Source organism: Lynx canadensis, chromosome C1 (assembly GCF_007474595.2).
Source record: "Lynx canadensis isolate LIC74 chromosome C1, mLynCan4.pri.v2, whole genome shotgun sequence".
NCBI lineage: Eukaryota > Metazoa > Chordata > Mammalia > Carnivora > Felidae > Lynx > Lynx canadensis.
The window spans coordinates 199,068,148-199,094,813 of NC_044310.1; the positions used below are offsets into that span (position 1 = coordinate 199,068,148).

The following is a 26,666-nucleotide window of genomic DNA, read 5'->3' on the forward strand; positions in this document are numbered from 1 at the left end:
CACAGAGCCCGACACAGGGCTTAAACCCACGAACTGTGAGATCATGACCTGAGCCGAAGCTGGACACCCAACTGACTGGGCCACCCAGGAGCCCCCCAGAAAAGTGTCCTAAAATGAGCATTTCTTTTATAAGACTTCATAGTTTTTAAGATTATGGTATGTCTATGCAATGGCCGTTAAAGTGAGCCATGAAAATGCAATGTGTTCAACTAGATATAAAATGGCGAACATGGTACAATACCATCTTTTAAAATTGCACTGAATGTATAGAGAAAGATCTGAAAGGAAACAGAGTGGAAGGAAGAGGGAGGAGGAAGCTGTCAACTCAGATGCTGCATGAAGGGCACATAAATGAGGGACAAAAGCACCAGTTTGGAGACAAGGTCATTAATGACCATGGGGAAAGATGTTTTGATGGCATAGCAGGAAAAGAAAGCTAGTGATCAAGAAAAGAAATGAACCACAGCAAACATTTCTCTAATCACTGTTACTTATCACTATCAGGTTCAGTCACTCTTTCTTTTTGGATTAGCACTGGTAAATATCGATAAATTTGTACTCTCAGATTTCCCTTTAGGCCTAGGTTCAATAACTTGTAACCTTCCTCTGACAACAGTCTTTCTCAACAAGAACTGTATTGTGTTTTGGCTCTCTGATTTACAACAAAGTGACAAGTCATTGTGCTACATTTGGGGTCTTTCCAAATTCCCATACACTTAGAGCAAACAATCTCAGTTTATTTCAAAAGGCAACTAATTTCATCCACTATACTTGATACTTCTCAGTTTCATTCTCTTAAAATACTGTGCTCACATACCAAATAAACAGTCTCCTCACACATATATTCTGTAAGTATGACAATCAAAAAACAGAAATCTGAGATAATGAATCCATATTCTGGGTCTTAAACCACCAAGTGCAAAAATGAATAAACAACAAAAAACCATGTCACACTATAGGCCATCAAAAAAAATCACTGTACACAAAAAGACTTTTTTAACAAAACAACTGAAAATTTCACACTTCACAGACATAAAAGGTAGGAGCCCAATCAAGTGTACTTTAATAAGTAGTAACTATAGCATAGTTGTTTTTACACAGGTATGAATAAAAGTCCATTACGACAACATAGAATAATATTAATGAAAGTACTTCTCAAAGCACCACCATCAGCTTGTGGGCTTCAAACAAAAAGTAACCAGTAAAACAATTGTCTGCACAAGTAAGATGCTTGTACTGAAGTTTTCCTTCATAAAATGACAGGCAGGATTCTAATTTACATTTAGAGTCCTTACTACACAAAGCTTACTATCTCATATGGTCTTTAAACATGCACTTGGATTATGGACAGCTTCTGCTTATACACAGTTCACTAAACCCTGAGCCCTCCTGTATTGCTAATGAACTGGAGAATGGCACATACAAATGCTACAGATTGAAAGATAATCAGTTAAGCCTCAGTCCTGCATCACAGGAGACAGAGCCTATTAAATCCTGTCATGTTTCTCCTTTGTCGTGGACTACTGAAATCTGAAATTAGAGACAAGTTTTTATACGGCACCTTCAAAAAACCAGAGTAAGAGGAGACAGCATATCACATGGGTGATATGGGTACAAGAAAGTCACACCTTTTTCCCCATAATGATATATTTGAATGGACTAACATTTTCTTTACAGACTTAGTGTAAAAAAAATCAGTTTAAAATGTACATAATTGCGGGGCACCTAGGTGGCTCAGTTGGTTAAGCATCCATCCAACTCTTGGTTTCAGTTCAGGCAGTGATCTCATGGTTTGGGAGACCAAGCCTTAAGTTGGGCTATGTGCTGACAGCACAGAGCCTGTTTGGGATTCTCTCTCTCCCTGTTTCTCTCTTCCCCTACTGTGCTCCCGCTATCTCAAAAAAGAACAAACATTAAAGAAAATAAATAAATAAATAAATAAATAAATAAATAAATAAATAAAATTTGAAAAAAAGGTAATACTTGAAGAAAAGTGACATGTCACACGTACAGGAGACTATCACTGTGACTGATTATTAATTGAAGACAGAATAACTCTCCTCACTAGGATTCTTTTTGATCACTAAGACTGATGAGAAGTAAGTTCTTACTAAAGAGTTGAACTGCTGTGTTTAACTATTCAGCTTCACCCCAAAGGCAACAGTTCAGGTCACAGCATTAACCCTTTCATGTCCTTTCTGTCCAAGAATATGGTGGAAACTGCCCATGACTATTCCCAAGAGAAGTCTCACCACTTTTAAAAGGGGAGAAGGAGAGATGGGCAAATTTAGACTTCCATTTGCATACACAGATCATTCAGTCCCAGATACTCATGCAAAAGGCATTTTTACTAATACTAAACCTATCACGCATGACAGGCTACCAAGACAGTCCATGAATGAAATCCTTTATGAATCCTATAAAATTGCAAACACATAGATTTTAATTTTTCAAGTCACTTGGCTTGCTGTGAAGCAGGAAACAGCACAGAAATTCAAAAGAGCAACATTTATTTTTTAAGCTGTACAACATAAATTATCTGTTATAGGAGATTAATTTTTTAAAAAATTAACTAGGGCAATGGGACAATTAATAGGTCCAATGGTCCATATAATATTTTCTAATTACGAATTCTATACGCTTGCAAGGGAAACTATGCTAATGGCAGACCATGTGCCAAATCCTAAACTTTATATATCTCTTAAAAAAAAAAAATGCTATTCTCCATACAGTCAAAATAGTTCTGATGGGATGTAAGAGCTTTGTTTCAGGTTCACATTGGATGCACTGAAGGCAGTAGGGAAGATAGATAGCCACTGAAGTTTTGACCAGTCACCAATATAAATATTCACAGACAAAGAAGAAGCATAGAAGATATGAAACTTTTTATTTGAGGTTAAAACAGAAGTAATTTTCCCTCTTGGGTAATGGACTCTTATTTTAGTACATAAGAGGTAATTTCTCATGCAAAACATAAGTAAAATCAGAGTTAAATGAATTAATATTATATTTAAATGTAAAATGTATTTTTAAAAGTGGCAAAGTTCACATAGCAAAAGGCCAAAGCAAATAAGAAAGTATTGTAAGTAAATTGTGATTTAAAAAACAGTAAGGTATTAGAATAACATTAAGTCTAAACAAAAGATAAAGTTTGAAGTAGATATATATGACCTTCTAGTATACACATATTCCCTCCATTATCATAAAGACTTAGGGCCCCAAAACCTTACAGTAGGAAGTTCACAGCTGAGGATCACAGCTTCCATGAGAAAATACAGGACTAGAAGACTTCACTGGTGAACTTTTAAACGTCCCTGGATTTTTTAAATTAAACAATGAAGACTGTAGATAAAGAATATCAATGATAGTACTATACGTAGTTAATTCCTAGTTACCAAGTCTTACCTTATAAGGTTTCAAGATTTCTTCCACCAGTATTCAACAAATTGCTTTTAAATTCATTTAGCTTTGTGATAAACCATATTCCATTCTTTCTTTTCTCATACCTGGCCTTCCATAAATATTCAATTCCTAATTATATTTCTGAGTTGTTGACTCTTTCCACCGCCTGGGCTATAAAAAGACTTATTTTCACACGTTATAAGCAATACTAAAAAAAAAATGGCTCTTGAGCCTTCTCTCCAAAATTTTAAGTTACATGGTCTTTTTGGTTAATTTTTTTTTTTAATGTTTGTTTATTTTTGATAGAGACAGTGTGAGTAGGGGAGGGGCAGAAAGAGAGGGAGACACAGAAGCTGAAGCAGGCTCCAGGCTCTGAGCTATCAGCACAGAGCTCAACACAAGGCTCGAACTCGCAAACTGTGAGATCATGACCTGAGCCGAAGTCAGATGCTTAACTGACTGAGCCACCCAGGCATGCCAAGTCACATGGTCTTAGCACCATTTATGACAACTTAACAGCAGAACATATCCGAATACAGAACTTTCTAACATGGATCCCTTAGTCCTCATATACAAGCTTTGCTACATTCCAAAGACATCCAAAAATACCCTTAGTCTAAGGCTGGATTTTGTCTCAGGTTTTCTTCTCCCTCCCAAGACTAAATTATAAAAATCTTTTCTCTACAAGTGTGCTTTACACCCAATTGAAATAATTCAAGTTAAATTCCTACAGTAGCAGAAAAGGTATAAAATCAATCAAAATATATCAAATGTCGAGTAAAAAGAACCTACGTTTGGTGTCAAGGACATAAGTCGTTGCTTTCAATAGGAACTATATTAACCACCAATTCCTTGTGTCTATACTACAGTGCAAATCAGTGGACCCAAGGCTGGCTTACATGCCTCCTTAGCTTAAAGGGCCCTGAAGTATGTGGAAATAAAGATAGTATTTTTTAACATTCAGTACTCAAGAACGATCACAGCATTTGACTAAATCATATAAAGGCAGATCCAAACCTTTATGGGTTTGCGATACTCTGCTATACATATAAGAAATATAATAAATACAGTATTTCCTCACAGACCCTGTCTCACTGGTATGCCCTATGCAAAGCATCAGTAAGATGATCTTCATGGGCAGACTCCTAAAAATCACAGTCTCAGATAAAACTGCAAAATAAGTAAACTTTATTTTTATAGTATACAGGGAATATGTAAAGATAAATTTAAAGGGCATCTGGGTGGCTCAGTTGTTAAGCATCTGACTCTTGATTTTGGCTCAGGTCATGATCTTGCCATTTGTGGGTTCAAGCCACATGTCAGGCTCCTTGCTTACAGTGCAGAGCCTGCTTAGGATTCTCTCTCTCTCCCTCTACCTCTGCCCCTCTCCTACTGGCACTCTCTCTCTCTCTCAAAATAAATAAACATTAAAAAAATAAAATATAAAATATATGTAAAGATAAAGTAATGAGACAACAAAAAGTCCATCTTCACTCTAGTTCCTGTATTCTATCAATACGTTACTATTTCAGAGTGGCAACTACTAGTAACAAAACTGGAGAGATTTTCAAATATTATATACTATACAAATTATCAAAATAGATAATGATGTGCCAAATGGAGGGAGAGCTTATTTCTGTAAGATACTCCACGCGTGTTCCAGAGACCAGAGAAGGCAGAAAGCATCCTTGAGTATCTTTCCAGGAAGGGGAAGAGAAGAGGCTGGTAAAATGGAGGAGTAAGAGGACCCTAAGATCACCCTGCCCCACGGATACAACTAGATAACACTCATATCAGTGTAAATAACCCAGAAAACAACCCAAAGCTTGGCAGAACAAACCCCACAATGAGAGAGAAGAGTAGAGGTCACACTTAAGAAGGTAGGAAGGGCATATAAGTGGTAGGAAGCTAATTGGACCACAGCCTCCCTGGGAGGGAGGGAGCCACAGGCACAGAGAAGGACTATCATGGGAGCCTACACAGGTAAGACAAATCCCAAAACATTTGGCTTTGAAAGTGAAAGAAGCTTCACAGTTCTTACAACCAGCAGGACTTAAAGCCGGGAATTTGAATACTCTCCCTCTGGGAGAGCCCAGAGGGCATTAGGAAGTAGAATTCAGGCCTTAAAGAAAGCTCAACATACAGCCTGGGGAGATGCAGCAGCATCTTGCAGCAGCAGTTTGGAAACACCTGGGGGATACGGGAGAGTTATTTACTCATCTCAGAGCAAGGGGTAGGTTTTGTAGGGAGACTACACCGAGAACATTTCCCTCCCCCGTTGCCAGGCATGAACACACAGCCACCTGTGGGCAACAGTGCAGCGCCAACATTTATTAACTTGTCTATAGCAACCCCGCTCCCGCCAGTCAAGCCGGCCTCAGTTCCAGCGCTGTGGGTCCCCTCCCCCAGAAGACCCATGCAAGCCTTGCTAATACCACATCTCCCTACCTGCAGACTTCACAGGGCCTTGGTTGTGGTAGTGGTAGAGGGTCCTCATGGAATATCACGCATCCTGTTAAAACTGTGCACCCCACCCTTGCCAGGGACCCAACACTGCCCACAACTGGCAAAGAGAACCACTGCAGATGACTAGATTGAAGGAAAAAGCAGTCAGGACACAATAGCCGGGCTCACACAACACACACAGGAGACACCCATGAAGTGCCATGTTCTGGTGAACAGGGGACACTGCACTGCAAGACACTACAGGACCTCTTCTTCATAAGGCCATCACTTCACAAGGTAGGAGACTTGGCTGACTTTCCTAACACACAGAAACAGACACAGAGAAGGACACCTGGGTGGTTCAGATGGTTAAGCATCCAACTTTGGCTCAGGTCATGATCTCACAGTTCATGGGTTCGAGCCCAATGCTTTGGATTCTGTCTCTCTCTCTCTCTGTCCTTTCCCCACTCACACTCTGTCTCTGTCTCCCTCTCTCAAAAATAAACAAACATTAAAAAAAAAAAAAAAAAGAAAGAAACAGACAAAATGATGAAACAGAGGAATATGTCTCAAATGAAAAAACAGGACAAAATCACAGCAAGAGAGCTCAATAAAATGGAGATAAAAAAAATGCCTAATAAAGAATTTAAAGTAATGATAATAAAGACATTCACTGGACTTGAGGAAAAGGTGGAGGACATCAGTGAGACCCTTAAAAAGAGCCAGAGATGAAGAATAAAATAAATGAAATTAAAATTAAAAATAAAGTACACAGAATAAATAGTAAGCTACAGGAAGCAGAAAAATGAATTAGTGACTGAGAGTACAGAGTAATGGAAAGTAATCAAGTGACCAGGGGCGAGAAAAAAAATTATACAAATTGAAAACAGACTAAAAGAATTCAGGGACTCCATCAAGTGTAATATAATGCAAATATTAGAGAGACCCCAGAAGAAGAAAAAAAGAGAAAAAAATGAGGCAGAAAATTTAATTGAAGAAATAACTGCTAAAAACTTTCCTAATCTGGGGAAGTAAAAAAGATATCTAGATCCAGGAGGCACAGAGATTCCTACAACAAAATCAAGCCAGGAAGGTCCACACCAAGGTACATAGTAACTAAAACAGCAAAAAGTAATGATAAAGACAGAATTTGAAAAGCAGCAAGAGAAAAGAAGATAGTTACACATAAGAAACTCCATACAACTATCAGCGGATTTTTCAGCAGAAACTTTGCAGGTCAGAAGGGAATGGCATGATATATGCACAGCGCTGAAAGGAAAAATCTGCAGCCAAGAATACTTTACACAGCAAGGCTATTATTCAGAATAGGAGGGGGAAAAAAAAAGTTTCCTAGACAAATAAAAGCTAAAGGAATACATAACCATTAAGCCAGCCCTGCAAGAAACATTAAATGGAACGAAGTGGGAAGAAAAGACCATAAGTAAGGGTAAGAAAAGTAGGAAGCACAAAAGCAGTAAAAATAAGCATGTCTATAAAAGTCAAGGGATTCACAAAATAAAAGGATGTAAAGTATGACACCATATACCTAAAACATGGGGCAAGATAAGTAGAGAAGAGATTCAGACTTAAACGACTATCAATTTAATATAGACTGCTATATGCAGAAGACATTATATACAAAACTAATGGTAACCACAAATCAAAAACCAGTGACATGCAAAAAATAAAAACAAAGGTGTCCAAATATATCACTAAAGAAAGACAGAAAACTGTGAGAAGAGAGCAAGAAAAGATCAGAGAATTATAAAAACAACAGCAAAATAAGTAACAAAATGGCAATAATACATACCTAGCTATAATTACTTCGAAAGCAAATGGACTAAACATTCAAATCAAAAGACACAGGATGACATGATGGCAAGGCTAAAGAAACAAGAGCCATCCATATGCTGACTACAAGAGATTCACTTCAGACCTAAAGACACGTGCAGATAGAAAGTGAGAGAATGAAGAAACATTTATCATGCAAATGGATGTCAACAGAAAGCCTAGGTAGCAATACTTACATAGGACAAAACAGACTTTAAAACAAAGACTGTAACACAAGACAAAGAACACTATATAATTAGTAAGAGGACAATCCAACAAGAAGACAGAACAAATATAGGGGCACCTGGGTGGCTCAGTCGGTTGAGCATCCGACTTTGGCTCAGGTTATGATCTCACAGTTCGTGGGTTCAAGCCTGCATCAGGCTCTGTGTGTCCACTTGCTCAGAGCCTGGAACCTGCTTCAGATTTTGTGTCTCCCTCTCTCTCTGCCCCTCCCCTGCTCATGCTTTGTCTCACTCTGTATCTCAAAAATAAATAAATGTAAAGAAAAAAAAATTATTTTTTAAAAGATAGAATACAAATATTTATGCATTCAACATGGGAGTACATAAAACAGTTAATAACAAACATAAAGGAAACAATCAACAGTGATACAACAGTAGGGAACTTTAATACCCCACTTACATAAATTGACCCATATCAAAAGAGAAAATCAACAAGAAAACAGGGGCCTTGAATGACATACTGGTCAGATGGATTTAACACATATATTCAAAATATTCCATCCAAAAACAGCAGAATACACATTTCTTTCAAGTGCACACAGAACATTGTCCCAAATAGATCACATAGGTCACAATACAAGTCTCAACAAATTAAAAAAGATCAAAGTCATACCATGCATCTTTTCAGACAGTAACACAATGAAACTAAAAATCAACCACAAGAAAAAATCTGGAAAGAGCACAAATATAAGAAGATTAAATAACATGCTACTAAACAATGACTGGGAATCAAAGAAGAAATCGAAGAAGAAAGCAAAAAATGCATGGAGACAAACGACAATGAAAACACAATGGTCTGAGGACCTGGGTGGCTCAGTCAGTTGAGCATCTGACTTCAACTCAGGTCATAATCTCACAGTTAAATCTGAGTCCCATAATGGGCTCACTGCTGTCAGCACAGAGCCTCCTTCAGATCCTCTGTCCCCCTCTCTCCCTTTCTGTCCCTCCCTCACTTGGGCTCTTCCAAAAATAAGTAAACATTTAAAAAAAAAAAAACAAAACAAAAACACAAAGGTCCAAAATCTTTGGAATGCATCAAAAGGGGTTCTAAGAGGGAAGATTATAACAATACATGCCTACCTCAAGAAAAAAGAAAAATCTCAAATAAACAACTTAATCTTATACCTAAGGAGCTAGAAAAAGAAAAACAAATAAAACCCCAAACGAGAAAGCATAAAGACGAGAGCAGAAAGAAATGATACAGAAACTAAAAATGAATACGTAAATGAAAAAGCAAATCAATGAAACCAAAAGATGGCTCTTTGAAAAGATCAACAAAGTTGATAAGCCTCTAGCCAGACTCATCAAAAAACAAAAGACAGTACTCAAAGAAAAAAAAAAAAATCACAAATGAAAGAGGATAAATAGCAATCAACACCACAGAAATACAAAGGACTGTAAGAGAATATTATGAAACAAACTGGACAAACTGGAAGTCATGGATAAGTTCCTAGAAACATGTAACATACCAAAACTGAAGCAGGAGGAAATACAAAACCTGAATAGACCAATTACCAACAATGAGGTTGAATGAGTAATCAAAAAAACTCCCACCAAACAAAAGTCCATGACTAGACAGATTCACAGATGAACTCTACCAAACATTTAAAAGAGTTAATACCCATTATTTTCAAAGTTCTCCAAAACATAAAAGAGAAAGAAAAACTTCCATTTTCATTCTATGAGGCCAGCATTACCATGATAGCAAAACCACATAAAGACATCAAGAGAAATACAGGCCAGTATCTCTTAAGAACACTGACAAAGTATCAGCAAACTGAATCCAACAATACATTAAAAAAAAAATCAACTCCTACAATCAAGGAGGATTTATTCCTGGGATGCAAAGGTAATTCAATGTTCACAAGTAAATCAATTTGATACATCATATCAAAACAAAAAAGATAAAAAACATATGATCATTTCAATAGATGCAGAAAAAGCATGTGAAAAAGTACAACATCCATTCATGATAAAAATCCTCAACAAAGTAGGTTTCAAGGAAACATACCTCAACATAATAAAAGCTTTACATGAAAAACACAGCTAACATTATACTTAATGGGGAAAAACAGAGCTTTCCCCTAAAGTCAGGAACAAGTCAAGGATGTCCAATCTCACCATGTTTATTCAACATAGCACCAGAAGCCCTAGCCACAGCAATCAGACAACAAAAAGAAATAAAAGGCATGCAAATTGGTAACTTTCACTATTTGCAGATGACATGATACCATATAAAGAAAACCCAAAAGACTCAACCAAAAAACTACTAGAACTGAAAAATGAATTCAGGAAGGTCAGAGGATATAAAATCAATGTGCACAAATCTATTGCACATCTATAACACTAATAATTAAACAGCATAAAGTGAAATTAAGACAACAATCCCATTCACAACTGCACCAAAAATAGTAAGATACCTAGGAATAAACCTCACCAAAGAGGTGAAAGACATGTACTTTGAAAAGTATAAAATACTGATGAAAGAAATTGAAGACAACACGAATGGAAAATAAGAAGGCATCCCATGCTCACTGATTGGAAGAACAAATAATGTTAAAATGTCTGTACTAGCTACCCAAAGCAATCTACAGATTTTTAAAAAAATTTTTTTTAATTTATTTATTTTTAAGAGAGAAAGAGCATGAATAGGGGAGGGGCAGAGAGAGAGGGAGACACAGAATTTGAAGCAGGCTCCAGGTTCTGAGCTGTCAGTACAGAGCCTGACGCTGGGCTCAAACCCACAAGTGGTGAGATCATGACCTGAGCCGAAATTGACACTCAACTGACTGAGCCACCCAGGAGCCCCAGCAATCTACAGATTTAATGCAACCCCTATCAAAATACCAACAGCATTTTTCACGAAACTAGAATAAACAATCCTAAAATTTGTATGAAATCATAGAAGACTCAAAGAGCCAAAGCAACTTTGAAAAGGAAAACAAAGCTGGAGGCATCACAATTTCGGACTTCAAGTATATTGCAAAGCTATAGTCATCAAAAGAATATGGTACTGGCACAAAAACAGCCACATAAATCACTGGAACAGAATATAAACCTCAGAAATAAACCCACAATTATATGGTCAATTAATCTTTGACAAAGCAGGGAAGAATATCCAGTGAAAAGAGACAATCTTTTCAACAAATGGTGTTGAGAAAACTAGACAGCAACATGCAAAAGAATGAAACTGGACCACTTTCTCAAATCACACACAAAAAATAATCTCAAAATAGATAAAGATCTAAATATGAGACCTGAAACCATAAAAATCCTCTAAGAGAGCACAGGCAGTACTGTGTCAGACATCAGCCATAGCAACATCTTTCTAGATCTCCTGAGGCAAGGGAAACAAAAGAAAAATAAACTATTGTGACTACACCAAAATAAAAAGCTTCTGCATATTGAAAGAAACAACCAACAAAACTAAAAGACAACCTACAGAATGGGAGAAGATATTTGCAAAGGACATAGCAATAAAAGGTTAGTATCCAAAATATATAAAGAACTTCTACAACTCAACAACAAAAAACACCCACAAATAATCCAATTAAAGGGGGGCCTGGGTGGCTCAGTCGGTTAGGCGTCCGACTTCAGCTCAGGTCACGATCTCGCGGTCCGTGAGTTCGAGCCCCGCGTCAGGCTCTGGGCTGATGGCTCAGAGCCTGGAGCCTGTTTCCGATTCTGTGTCTCCCTCTCTCTCTGCCCCTCCCCCGTTCATGCTCTGTCTCTCTCTGTCCCAAAAATAAATAAACGTTGGAAAAAAAAAAAAAATTAAAAATGGGCAGAAGACATGCACAGACATTTCTGCAAAGAAGACAACCAGATGGCAAACATACATATGAAAAGATGTTCGACATCACTAATCATCAGGGAAATGGAAATCAAAACCACAATGAGCTATCACTGTCAGAATGGCTAAAATCAACAACACAAGACACACACATGTTGAGGAGGATGTGGAGAAAAAGGAACCCTCTTGCATTGATGGTAGAAATGCAAACTGGTGCAGCCCCTGTGTAAAACAGTATGGAGGTTCCTCAAAAAATTAAAAATAGAAGGGTTCCTGAGTGGCTCAGTCAGTTAAGTATCTGACTTCGGCTCAGGTCATGATCTCGTGGTCCATGAGTTCAAGCCCCATGTCAGGCTCTGTGCTGACAGCTCAGAGCCTGGTGCCTGCTTCAGATTCTGTGTCTCCCTAGCTCTCTGCCCCTCCCCTGCTCAAGCTCTGGTGTCTCCCTCTCTCTCTCAAAAACAAACATTAAAAAAATTTTTTTTAATTAAAAGTAGAATTACCCTATGATACACTAATTGCACTACTGGGTATTTATCCAAAGAATACAAAAACATCAAGTTGAAGGGATACATACACCCTGATGTTTACTGCAGCATTATTTACAATAGCCAAACTATGGGAAGCAGTCCAAAGGTCCGTCATTTGATGAATGAATAATGATGCAGTATATGTATGTGTACACACACACGTACATGTACACACTCTCACACACACACACACACACACACACACACACACAGTGGAGTATTATTCAGCCATAAAAAAGAATATAATTTTGCCATTTGCAACAACATGGATGGATCTAGAGAGTAAATGCTATGTGAAACAAGCCAAAGAAAGACAAATAACAAATGATTTCACTCACATATAAAATTTAAGAAACAAAACAAATGAACAAAGGAAGAAAAAAAAAGGGGAAGAGACACAAACCAAAAATCGACTCTCAACTGTAGAGAACAAACAGACGATTACTGGAGGGGATGTGTGGAGATGGGTGAAATAGGTGAAAAGGATTAAGAGTACACTTACCTTGATGAGCACTGAGTAATGTATGGAATTGCTAAATCATTATATTGTACACCTGATACTAATATAACAGTATGTTAACCATACTGAATTAAAAATTTTTAAATAAATTTTTAAAAAGAAACTATGAATATAATTTTAATATAAAAATCTGCGGGCAAAAAAATTAAAAATAAAAAAACAGATAATTTCAACTTATAACTAGAAATGCAAAAATACTAAATAAAATCCTAGCAAACTGATGTAAAGTATTTGCTTAAAGAATAGCACAGTATATTTAAGTTTATCACAGAAATACAACATGGTTTAATATTTTAAAATGTAGGGGTGCCTAGGTGGCTCAGTAGTTAAGAATCTGACTTCGGCTCAGGTCATGATCTCATGGTTCCTGAGTTCAAGCCCCGCATCAGGCTCTGCGCTGACAGTGAGGAGCCCGCTTGGGATTCTCTCTCCTCTCTCTGCATCTCCCCAACTCATGCTGGCATTCTCTCTCTCTCTCTCTCTCTCTCTCTCTCTCAATTAAATAAAAAGATATTTTAAAATGTATTAATGATACCAACAGGCAAAAGGTCTAAGATCACCTCATTATAAGCTAAAAATCATTTAATAAGGTATAGTCTTCTTAAAAAATAGCAAAATAAATAGAATATCTTTATTTTTTAATATTGATTTTAATACTGACTGTAAACCTAGAGTCAATATTTTTGAAAAATGAGAATAAAACAAGTATGCCAACTATCACCATTATTTTATAATATTGTTCCAGAAACACTGGCAAATGCAATAAGAAGTTAGAATTGATAAATGATAATCAGATCCTTAGAATTAGGTGTTGGCTAGATATAAGTGAAATGTACTAAAATCAACAGCTTCCCTATACATCAGGAATGACAAGTTGTATTTATTAACAGAACATCCAGTTAACCAGAGCAACAAAAGAATCAAATGCCTAGAAAAATCTAATAGTTAAGTGCATGCATAAATGCAGATACATATAAAATAGATGAAAAACTTTACTAAGATGTGTAACAGAAGGCTCAAATAAATGGAAAAACATACTGTTTCTCAATGAAAAATCAAATTCCACTATAATCCACACCTTTACCCAATTTTAATCACAACCCTAGTAAGATATTTCTTAACTTATCAGACTTCACTTGAAGGAAGAAGCTGATGAAAAGAGTGAATTCTCTCCCTCCCCCCCCCCCCACCCCCAACACTGCTCACTGTCACTACCTCAGCTCAGACTCACCTCTCCAGGTTATTGGACACACCTCTTCACTGAGGTCCTGGCCCATGAGCAGGAAGAACTTTCCAATGTAACATTTGAACCCTGTGGCACACTATGCCTCTGTCTGCCTCTGCCACCTTCTCCAGCCTCTTATCATTGTCCCTTTAATACCAGTCTTACCATCACTAATCGAAGCTCCTAGAACTGAATAGACAAGCAGTCTTGGCCGTACACCCACCATCTCTTTCTGAAAAGCCCATCCCCCTATTCTTCAAAATTCAGTAGAAGTGCTCCTTCCCCTAAAAAGTCTTTCATGACTTCCTCTAGTCTCACTTACAGTCCCTACTCTAGATTTTCACACAATCTTGTGCACTGGCCTATGAAGGCATGTGTCACATGGCTCTGTAATCAGTTTACTCCACTAGAACAGAAGGAGCAGATAACCAACTGGGGGATGAGGAAGTAAAGGAGCAGGGCAAGAGTAGGAGAAAACCTAACAGGATGTCACTGAAGAACCAGGAAATGAAGGCATCTAAGTAAAACAGACTACTTGAACCTTGAGGGAATGAAGAAGACTGCCAAAATGTTACGGAGCTGAAGACTGCCATTTAGAAACACAGATGAAGCAGAAAGACCCTACCCACCTACAACTTCGAGCAAAGAACTAAGCCATAAAAAGCAAAGGACAAACAACAGCCTTTGCCCTTTCCAGTTCCAAACCTTCTTCCTAGTCCTGGTTATTGAGAGAAAAGTTCCATTCCGTGTAAAAGAGATACAAGCAAACTGATGGTTGGGGAGTGGGACACACAGGCTGCCAGTTATGGAACGAGTAAGTCACGGGAACATGGGAAACAGCACAGGGAATACAGTCAGTGGCACTGCAGTAGCACTATATGGTGACAGATGGCAGCTAGACTTGTGGCGAGCGTAGTGTAATATGCAAACTAGTTGAATCCGTATGTTGTACACCCGAAACTAAAGTAACGTGGTATGTCAACTATTCCTCAAAAAAAAAAAAAAGAGTAAAAGAGATATAATAAGCAGAGAAAATAAAAGTAATATACTTGTGAGTGATGAATCACTGAATTGCACTCCTGAAACCAATATTGCACAGTATGTTAATTAACTAAAATTTAAATTAAAAAAAACAACAGAAAGTATTATGCTTGCCAACTCAGATTCCAGAGTCTGAGATATTAATGGCTTATAAGGTGGCATTAAGGAGCCATCTTACCAGAGAAGAGCTTCAGGAGAAAGGGGGAAAAAAAAAAAAAAAGAGTACTAAGAAGCCCATACAGTTCCCATGCCCCTCCCCATGCTCCTCTTAAATGGAGGAAGTCAAGGAATGAATTTCATCTATAGTCACTTGTCAGTACTTAATTCAAAAAGACAATATATAGAACTCTGGCAGAAAAACAGATCTTAAAAACACCAAGGCTACAGGAATTACTTTGGAAAGCCATGAACCTACAAAAGGTAACATGCTATGGATTATGGATGCCCAGTGGACAAGAGACTAACAATTCTGCCCGGGGAGCACATAGGAAACCAGTTCTACCACCCCTAGCAAAGGTGCAGCTTATGGAAACATGGCTTTAGACTTTCACTCCACACTTATAGTGAATTAGGGAGCAGAGGGAAGCAATTCCTGTTGTCATCTCATAGGACCCTTTTTCAAAAGAGAGGAAAAAATATACCATCTTTTCATGCATTCAAATACTTACTAACTTGCACCACAAATGAATGTCTGAAAGTTTTGAAAAACAATAAGAGGTGCCAATGAAGGGTTTTAAGCTAGTAAGTGATTTGGCCAGACTTGTGTTATTTATTTATTTATTTATTTTTTCAAGTTCTTAGGTTGCAGTAATGGGGAATGAACAAAAGAAAAGCCATCTGAAAAGAAGGAGACCAGTTAGGAAACGGGTGAAGTCAATTCGGTGAACAACCACTACTAGGAAATAAAACAGCAAAAAACACAGCAAATACTTAAGGATGATGACCACCAACCAGTCTGGAAAAAAAGGAATAACAGTATTTAGAAACAGCTATCACACTCTTAAACCCTAGATTCAATCTACTGCTGCATTCTCTCCATGGTTCCCTAACCGTCCTCTACCTAATGTTATTCCCAGCCTTTCCCCAAATAAATCCTTCTTCCCCACTATCCTAACTATATCAACCAGCTGTCCAATTCAGTGGCCACTTGGCACATGTGGCTATTCAATTAAAACAAAATACATTTCCAAATTTAGTTCCTCAGTAGCAACAGCCACATTTTAAGTCTTCAACAGCAGCAGATGGCTAGTGGCTACTGAGTGCTCAGCACAGATATACAGCATTTCCATCAATACAGAAAGATCTACTGGATGGTGCTGGGCTACAGATATACCTAAATCTGCCACTTCGCTAGGTAAGCCTATTTAAAAACAACATATTTATCTGAGGGGCACCTGTGAAGGCAGACTAGGCTCACTGTCTCATGCCCACACCTTGTATATTAATAAGCTTCACAGTATAGTGAAGAATCATGGTGTACAAACCACAAGACAGGCCCTGTGTTTTGGCTCATTAATCCTCACTATACTCTGAAAAAAACAGAAAAGCAGCAGGCATCACCCATGTTTTATAGGTGAGGACACCAAGGCACAGAAATTAACCTGCCTGAGGCTATAAAGTCAATAATGGAGTCACAAATAAAAGCTGAATTCCCTAACGCCCTGACCAGTGCTCCATTCATTAAAGTAGTCATGGCTGATTTAAGAACCCACGGATGGAAACTATTCAGTTTCACCTGACCCAAGTAACCATTTGCTTTATCAAATGGCTGGCTATCCCCCCAGGAGGGTCATATCTGTTAGGTCCATGTGTATATATATATAATGTGTGTGTGTGTGTGTGTGTGTGTGTGTGTGTGTGCACGCACGCGCATGAGCACACACACTCACAAACCAGAAAAATAAAAATACATAAAAATATGTATCCCTTGAGTTTGCCCCAACTATCTCATCACATGTGATAGACACAAAGGATATTAGACACACTTACCAAAACTAACAGCACCAAGATATGGTACATTCCTGCATTATTTATTAATTTGTTTTTCAATTATGCTATAAAAAAATTACAACCTAGAAGTTCTGCATTTTGTAATTCTTATTTGCCTCTGTAACCACAGTAAGCCTGATCTTCAGGTGCTCTTTCTAAACCTATTGAAGCAACGGGGACATGAAGAGGCAATTCTTCTATTTCCATTTCAACTACCTCATTAACTGAAAAGAATAAAATAATATATAGGGAGACATGAACCAAGTTATAGATTAAAGATATAAAATCCACATATGGCAATTGCTTGTGACACTGTTGACAATAGCGATTTTAAAATGCAGCCGCCAGCATTCACTAATGCATCTCTGTGCCCTGACATTGCAAAACAATTTACCCACAGCTTCATTTGAATGATGTGAAAAATCTAAGAAATAACTCAATAGCACTTGCCCAACATCAAAATTCTTACATATTTTAACTAAATATGCAGGAAAATCATAAAAAAATAGAATATTTAAAACAAATTCTGAAATACTGGGAAGCATACAAAACAGTTATTTCTGTGCTTCTAATTCTTTTCTTATTAATAAGTATGACTCAATCTACAGACTCTAAGCAAGTGAATTTGTCCAAAATTACCTTGGCAATTGTTTCTGAATTAAAGGAGCAAATCTCCCTCAAATATGTAAGTATCACAAAGGAAAAGAGCATGAGTGCTGATTTTAAATACAGAATATAATGGTCATGTCTAACCTCAGTTGTAAAAGACAAGAAAGACAGCCACCAACTTCGGTATTCAAGTCCTTGCTTCCTCACAAGAACACAAGTCAACTAAAAACCAGGTTTTAAGTTGAACAACTTACACGGCGTTCCTGGAGGCTCCATAAGAAAGTAAGAGCTTGACTATATCCATGTGCCCATTCTTGGCAGCGTCATGAAGTGGTGAATCATTCTGATACCCAGTGGAGTTCACCAACGCCTTGTGCTGTAGCAACAATTCCACCACCTTCAGGTGCCCATGGTTGCAGGCTTCGTGCTGATTAAATAAGAAGTAAAAAAAGTGATGAGGAAGAATAATGCATCATATCATAATAAAATTGCACTTTAGAAAAATAAATGTGAACTTCAGTCAGTAAATTGGTCTAACCTAAATATTCATACAGACCGTAAGTGTCGGCCCGGAGCAAAAGCCCTATTACCAATCTTAGTGATGACATACATGATGATCAAGATGTATGCAATTCATGGAAAAAGATGGTATTTATTTGAGCCTTCAGTCAACTGCTCATTTTTTAAGAAGAAAATGTAGCTATAAACCAACTCTAGCTCCTCAACTGTTCCACAGTAAAAAATTAAAAACAAGAAACTTAGAAAGTATTTAACAACTAGATCATGCATAAAAGGTGAAATTCTCCAAGGCTGATAGAATCTACTAAATCAGGTACCTAGCCATACCCTAAGTGGTGCACCCGCATGTATACATAACCACCCCACAAAGTGAGTATCCTGGAGAGAGTATTTACAAGACAAGACTATTTGCTGAAGCTACAGATTACTGTATGGCTGGTGTCGATGATAACACAAATAACGTAGAGTAAAAAGAGCTTACTGACGTTAACAGGGCATTCATTCAAGGCATTCAAAGATGCCTCGTGTGCAAATCTTTCCTTATGTCTAATGAACTGTTAAAAATGCCACTATACTATATTCTAATAAACCACTGACATACTGTGCTTTTTAAGAACATCTATTCAATTCATAATGGGCAATACCCCACCGAATATCTGTAGGTCTATTTCCAGGAGAAAATAACAGAAATTAGACATCAGGTGCTCGAATAAATCACTCACCAATCTTTTTTACAACTTGCCTTACTGGCTTTAAAAAAAAAAAAAAAAAATTGACCTTTCTTTGAAAAGGTTAACTAGCCTGCAGAGTCAAAAACAACAAAGTGACTCTGATTCAGACTAAACCCTCCCAGCTTAAAAATTTGGCAAGGAGAAGTCATTCTCTACAACTTTAAACCTTTTTTACACCTGGCTTAATAAGACTCTCTCAATTTTATGATAAATTTCCAGCTTACAGGGTAAGGGCTTCTACCTCCTCTGTTGACACTTCTATAGCTGTCTTCAAATTGCATGCAATTAGCTCACACAGCACTTGTTCCCATGTATTTGTGCTATTCGTTTTCCAGACTATACTCCACATTGCAGTTTTAGTAATAATAAGCAGATTTTTAAAAACGTTCAATGTAAGCAAAGATTTCTACTGCCTCTATATATTTGCGATTGGGTAGGGTATAAATGAGGCTACAATAGATCTTCAGTAAGAATCACTGCCTTATGATATAATCCTATACCCAGTCCCTCTGACCTCTCTTTGTTCCAAGAAATCTGGTTCCAATAATTTGGAATGTGGCAAAATGAGGCCTGATGTCGGCTCCAATAGTTACCTCCATGTTATTAGCTATATTCAGCAATGTGGTGTAACTGGATTCCTAAATCTAAAGGTAGTCAGTGAAAAGGCAGCCAATTTCTTCCCTGTCACAATTGAAAAGCTAGATGAAAAGTAATCATTTTCTCTTGCTTAGTGAAATGTATGTTCTTCAGATTAAAAAGAGAGTGTATAGACAACTGCATACAGTATAATAACTATAAGACATAAAACAAGAATGAAAAAACAAATAGAAAACTACCAATGGTGTCCATCCAGCATGGTCTTTAACATTTGGGTCACTTCCATTTTGTAAGAGGTATTCCACAGAAGGTAGGTCGCCCTAATAGAATGAAAAAATAAAAAGAAATTAAAAATCATCAATAAAAAAAGAAGATATTGAGATTTGAGTTCTGTTTTATTTTTAAAATTTTGTCTTCTTAAAGATAGAATCAAATTTAAATCTCTTCTCTAACGCCTACTGCTCATGAGTAATAAATAATAAGTCATGTATAGATGAAATGTTCTAAGGTACCAAGAAGTCATGAAGTCATATGGTCCATCCTTGAATATCAAGTTCAAAATCTCTAAGATTAGCAACCCTTATCAAAAGTCATTTCAAAATACCAAATAAAGGGCACTAACCAAAAATCAACGGATGATAATGAAGTATTTAAACTCATCACTTCATTTGTGAAAAACATCCTTTTTGAGCATGCATTAAAATGATTTCCAAGTACTGTTTAAAACAAAATCAAGGTCAAGAAGGCCACTCAGTTGAAACTTCCAAATTGTTTTTTTATCGACAGTTACTCCATTTATCCTTAATACATTAATTTAGTTTATATTCGCCTTATTTGCTATAAGATATTTTTCTAGGTAAAAGCAAGGCTATTTTCTCCAAATATTACTGACAGAGTTTACTCTGAAAAAGGCTGAATAAATAAATTACATATGGCAAATGGGGCACCTGGGTGGCTCAGTCGGTTAAGTGTCCAAGTCTTGGTTTCCGCTCAGGTCATGATCTCACAAGCCCCGCATCAGGCTCTGCGCTGACAGGGAGGAGCCTGCTCAGGATTCTCTCTCTCCCCCCCTCTCTCTGCCCCTCTCCTTTTTGTGCTCTCTCTCGAAATAAACTTTAAAAATTTTTTTTTTTTAAATTACATATAGCAAAAGTTACCTATGACACATAGGTGTTCAACTGGTTTTGTGAAGAGCTTCTTTAGGGAGAAGGAAATCTCTCCTCTCTCACCCCCATCCTCAATATTCTAAAATGAGTTTTTCCCCTATTGGTTTGATTATATGTAGAAGTCACTAAGTCTCCTAAAAACAGTAACATTTGCTTTCATTTGATTGTTTTGGGCTGCTGCCTCTCAAGCACAACAAATCTTAAGATGGTAGCTTACTTAGTTTTCTAAAAAATAAAAATAAAAATAAATAATCCATTTGCTTGGGCACCTTGGTGGCTCAGTTAAGCATTATGACTTGATCCAGCCAGGCTCAGGTCATGATCCCAGGGTTGTGGGATAGAGTCCCATGTTGAGTTCTGCACCGACAGCACAGAGCCTGCCTGGGATTTTTTCTCACCTTCTCTCTCTCTGCTCCTCCCACCACACATGCTCTCTCTCTCTCTCAAAATAAACTAAGAAAAAATCCATTTGCAACATACTTTTTTAAGTTCCTAAATTACCAAAATGACCCTAAATATTTAATGGATCTAAAAAATAAACATTATATATGTTTCAAATCAATTGTCCCAGTCCCAATAAAAACATATTTTCCCACAGTTTCTTAGGGGTGCAAATTCTATATTAGTAGTACAAATTACCATTTATTTAGCAACCTTTGCTCTATATTTAAGTCCATTCCCAATGAAACTAGGAATGTCTGTCAAGATACTTGAATTTTTTTAAACAATCCCATGATTATTGGGGCAGATGAACTGCCAGAACCACACACACTTCCAACCTTCAACATGAAAGTATCCACACACAAAACTACACAAAAAGCCTTCTGAAAGATTTCCCCATTCTAATTCTACATAGTAATCACAAAAACACATTAACCTAACAAAGCCCATAAATATAAATACAACTGTGGAATGAAAAGTCACATGAGAACACTCACATAGAAACAGAGACATTTAGAAACTAAAAGCAGATTCTCTTGGAAAGATGCTACACAGTGGTATTTTTCTTTCTTGTAATCTTGCCAAACTACCAAAGGGTCTTCTATTACAAAGCACCCCTATACTTCCCTGGAACATATAGCCCATTTGCAAACTGCTTGTTTTTCATACTCAATATGCTTTCTCTTCCCTAGTACTTAAAAGTTTGTCACATTTTCATTGTTCTACTTTATGTAAATTTAATGTCATGCACATAAATAAAATTATGAAAATTAGACAGAGTTCACAGTAACGGAGTAAGCTTGAACCAATATGGAGTTTCTGGGAAATAAATGAACTTTTGCTTCTAATTTCTTTAAATTACTTTCTTCACTAAAAAAATATTCTCTGAGTAATAAGCACTCACTTTCAGACTCTCCACAACTTAAAAGAGTAACTGAGAGTTTCTTAAACCACAGCAAGAAAAAAAAAAAAAAAAATCATCCAAGGAAAGTATTTACCAAGGCTTACAAGAAATTTTAAATGGATTTGGTATTTTCAAGTAATACCTTAAAGGCTGAAAACAAACGGAACGTGTGTGCCACAATGAATTTTCTAATTGCTAATCTTTCATTCAAAAACAGATTCTTCACACATCCGTTCATATTACAGCAATATAAATTAACTTTCCAACACACACACATTTTTTTTCCTTATTATAAAGGTTAGCTCTTCTAAAATACAATTAAGAATAAATATCTTGATAAAAAAGGTACAGGGCATTACAATGACAATGACTTATCCCAAATGGTTAAGCTTTTCCACATATATGAACTAATCAGTTACCTAGAACTTTTCCTTTGGCAAGTAGATATTGTTTAATTTTTTTTTTTTTTGTCATCCAGAATGAAGCTCTAAAATATATTAAACATTTCCCTAGCTTTCAAGAGTTTACTGAATAAAATAACTTCACAGAAGCTTCTGACAACCTAGTCTGTGTAATGTTAAGCTACTGGTATTAAGAAGGTTCAGTATTATAAAGGTGGTGGTTGACAGAGGGAAAAATGGATACTGCCTCCAAGAGATGTTCTAGAAATTACAATCTTGAAAATATCATAGATGCCAGTTTGCTCGGGAGTCCTCTGCAACTTTCTCAGGAAGCTGGTATGAAGGACGAGCAGTAAACGGGGTTCACACAATGTGACTGCCTTAAAATACGATGAATGACAAAGTCAGACCCTGAAGGAGACTCTTCACAAGGGATGTTCTTTCCACCCAGGAGATCCTCATCACCTTTGCTATGTTAAGTGTATCATGCCTTATAAGTTGCCTGAAAAATATGATTCGTTCTGTCTGCATCAAAAAATATATCATGACATGTCAACGTCAAGCCTTCTATATCATGATACATTCAATGCTGTGGCATGAATTATGAGCAATCATTACCATTTGAAGAATCTGTGCTAGAAATCTGAGGCTAATTCCAGCAACCACAAATCCTACATGATAAAATAACAAATCAAAATTTTCTTTATGTCTAGAGAAATATCAAATACTAAGTTTTCAAAAATTAAATCAGAAGAATAAATGAGTGTTTATCTTAGTTTCCACCTAGGCACAGTAACACTTTCTCATAAAATCTCTCATTTATAACAAAATGTTCTCAGTAGCATTTTAACCATAGGTGACATCCACATTCGAATAGAAACACGGGCAATAAAAAGAGCCAACTGAATCTCAAATTTGTTCTGATTACATGAGAATACGCACAATATCCCAGACATCATATTAATGAATATTCTGCTTGAAATTCTGCAGTATAATAAAATGAAAGTATAAATAAGGAATTCAAGAAGAATCCTGTAGGGTCTGTAGGGTTTGTATTCATACAGGGCTGAATGTCCAAAAAGTAGAATGGCTCACCTGTAAATCCAGGATCCTGAAGGAAAAAAGGATTTGAGAACTGACAGTACAAACAGTATCTGCCGGTGACATAGTAGTGGTCCAACATCCAGCAGCCTGAATTTAGGCAGTCTGGATATTTACCAAGACCCTTCTATTGCCAGGTATGGAGGTTATCAGGGTAAATAAGGTAAGGGATGCTCTACATTAACCCAGAAGTCGACTTCTAGGAGTTTATCCTAAAAATATACCTGGTCACATATGAAACAAAGATTCCTTGCCACAGCACTGTTTATAAAAGCAAAAGAATGGAAACAAACAGACATCCATTAGTAAGGACTAGTCAAATAATAAAAATGTACAGGGGCGCCTGGGTGGCGCAGTCGGTTGAGCGTCCGACTTCAGCCAGGTCACGATCTCGCGGTTCGGGAGTTCGAGCCCCGCGTCAGGCTCTGGGCTGATGGCTCGGAGCCTGGAGCCTGTTTCCAATTCTGTGTCTCCCTCTCTCTCTGCCCCTCCCCCGTTCATGCTCTGTCTCTCTCTGTCCCAAAAATAAATAAACGTTGAAAAAAAAAAAAATTAAAAAAAAATAAATAAATAAAAATGTACAGAAGGCAATGCTACTATAAAAACATACAGAAAGCTGTGTACCAATATGGAATAGACTTGCTTATATTTACATAAAGAAATTCACAAAGGACACACTAGTAAGGTGGTTAAGCAAAAAGGGCTTGTCAGTAATAGTGCAGCTAGGGGCAGAAACAGGAGTGAGGTTTTCTACTATAAATACTTTTATTCGTATTTTTGAAACCTGCAGTTATTACTCATTTTGAAATTAAATTTTAAATGAAGAATATATTCTGGATAACCACAGAAAGCTAAATGAATATAAATGCAAACAAAATAATGTCACCATAGAGGAGAAACTAACTCTAGGAATCCTGAGAAAGACTTATTAAGAAAGTAGGATGTAAACTGGATTTTTAAGGTTACATACAAAGAGCCAGGAAGGAAAAGGGAAGCCGTAGAGGAAAGAATATAAATCAGAGAAAAGAACACGTGCAAAGTATTGGTAGCATTAATGAACATACTGAATAGTTCATAAGGCTAAATAAAGTTCAGTGTGACAGGAGAATGGGGTTCAGATCATGACTGAGTGGAAAATTTGCTCATTTATTCATCAAATTCATCTGCTATGTTCTAGGCAATGTTCTAGATCCTGGAGATCTAACAGTGAAGAAACAGAATTCTTGCTCTCATTCTAAAGAGAGAAGCAAGAAACTAAGAGATCTATAATAATAATGTCAGGAAATAGAGGGACCCAGGTGGTTCAGTCAGTTAAGTGTCCAATTCTTGATTTTGGCTCAAGTCATGATCCCAGGTCAAGGGACTGAGCCCCACACAGAGTGGAGCCTATCTGGGATTCTGTCTCTCTCCCCCCGCCCCTCTCCCTTACTTGCACTCAAAAAATAAAATAAATCTTAAAAAAATAAAACATGTCAGGAAATAACTGAAAGAAAACAAAACAAGCAGGACTGCTTGGTTAGGTAAGCGAGAAAGTCTCTCTGAAGACGTGGCATTTGAGCAGAAGCCTGAAGGAGGAGGATCATACAGGGCTGTGTAGACCATAGGAAGGACTGTGGATTTTATTTTCAGTGGGCTAGGCTTGGCTGCCTGAAAGGTCATCAAATCTACATTCTGTTCAGCAGCAGTAACTTTTATTTCCCTGTTTCTTGTTCCATTTTTAGTATTTTAACTTCAGAGCCACCTCAAATCTTTTTCTAAAGTAGGTGGACACAAAAAATAAAATAGCAGAATCACAATATTTGGTTTTCTAGTATACATTTGCAGCCGCAAATGAGAAAATTAGAGCAGAAAATGAAATGAATACTACTTATAAAAAGACAAATATACTGACAAATCAACTGTTTTTTCACACGTATTTGTTCTACGAAAATCAACCTGGGTGGGGGTTTACATTCAACTCATAACATATTTTTAAAAGAGAGCACTCTTATTAAACAGTGATTTAAAAAAAAACAATAGAAATCAATTACCTTGTCTTAAATGTACTGTATCAGAATCTGCCAACTAATGACAATAACAGTATTTGATAAGTGCAAAAGAATCAAATGGGTAACTTTAATGCTGGCAAGAAGACTCTTCCTAGGTAAACTAGTTAATACGACAAAACTTGTATGAAGCAATCTTCACTAGAGAAAATTCACAAGACGCATCTTATTTTTCCTGTCTTAAGATTCTTTGTCTTTTTTCCACTGCTGAGGCCAAGGGTAGGCAAACTATGGCCTGTAGACCAGATGCATGATTTTGTATGTCAACTTTTATTGGTTTATATATTGTCTATGGCTGCTTTTGAACTATGGGCAGACATGAATAGTTGTAGAGACTACATGGCCTGGGAAGCTAAAAATATTTGCCCCTTTAAGAAACAGTTTGTCAAACCATGGCCTAGGTCTTAGAGATCTTCATTAGTAAACATATGGTTAAAAGAAAAATTCTCTACCCATGTAAATGGAATCCTGCCTGGTAGTCTGAAAATAATTCCCAGAAAGGAAAATGTAGAAACTAAAGCAGTCTACATTCTTATATATTAGTCAGAAATGAAAACATCATTATTATGCTAGCTACTGTGTCTATGAAGCATTTATAGCAATATAAAGTTAAGATTATAATAGCTTATTCGCATATCTATTATTTACATAACAAATAGGACAAAAATATAGTCTGGTTTTTTAAATCAATGCTTTGCAAAAAAAAAATAAATAAATATAACAGGGACCAACTGAAAATTCAAGTTGTTCAAAGGATATGTGTGCAGAAACCGGCATGTAGTCATGTTGCAGTTTCCCTCCTCACTGGTATCAGATATAGAGTACTCTATAGTCATCATTTATTGGAAGATAAAGCAAGAAAAAAAATAAAATTAAAGCCCTAACAGTTAGGGAAGCTCGTTTTTGTGCTTTTCCCTTTCACCATACAAAAATACAGGAATGTCTGGACTCAATGTCTATTCCATATTCTTCCCAGATGTTGCCTGATGCTCATCAGCCTTATATGCGGGGGCCTCCAATGGGTTCCTTCCAGATCTTCCAAAGATCTCTATCTGCGCAAAACACCCAAGGATCTCCTGGTGAACTTATTAAAAGATCATAAAAGCTATCCTAATTTAGTACTAAGCTCACC

The 26,666-nt window shown here is 36.9% G+C and overlaps 1 protein-coding gene across 1 annotated transcript in view; it reads right to left on the minus strand.

Moving 5' to 3' along the window:
* BARD1 (BRCA1 associated RING domain 1) overlaps positions 1-26,666 on the minus strand; it is an 83,240-nt gene that overhangs the window by 24,815 nt on the left and 31,759 nt on the right. The window contains exons 5-6 of the mRNA XM_030326622.1: positions 19,716-19,796; positions 17,884-18,056 (exon numbers count right to left, since the gene is read on the minus strand). Coding sequence (XP_030182482.1) covers positions 17,884-18,056; positions 19,716-19,796 — 254 coding nt within the window. The remainder of the gene's footprint in view (positions 1-17,883; positions 18,057-19,715; positions 19,797-26,666) is intronic.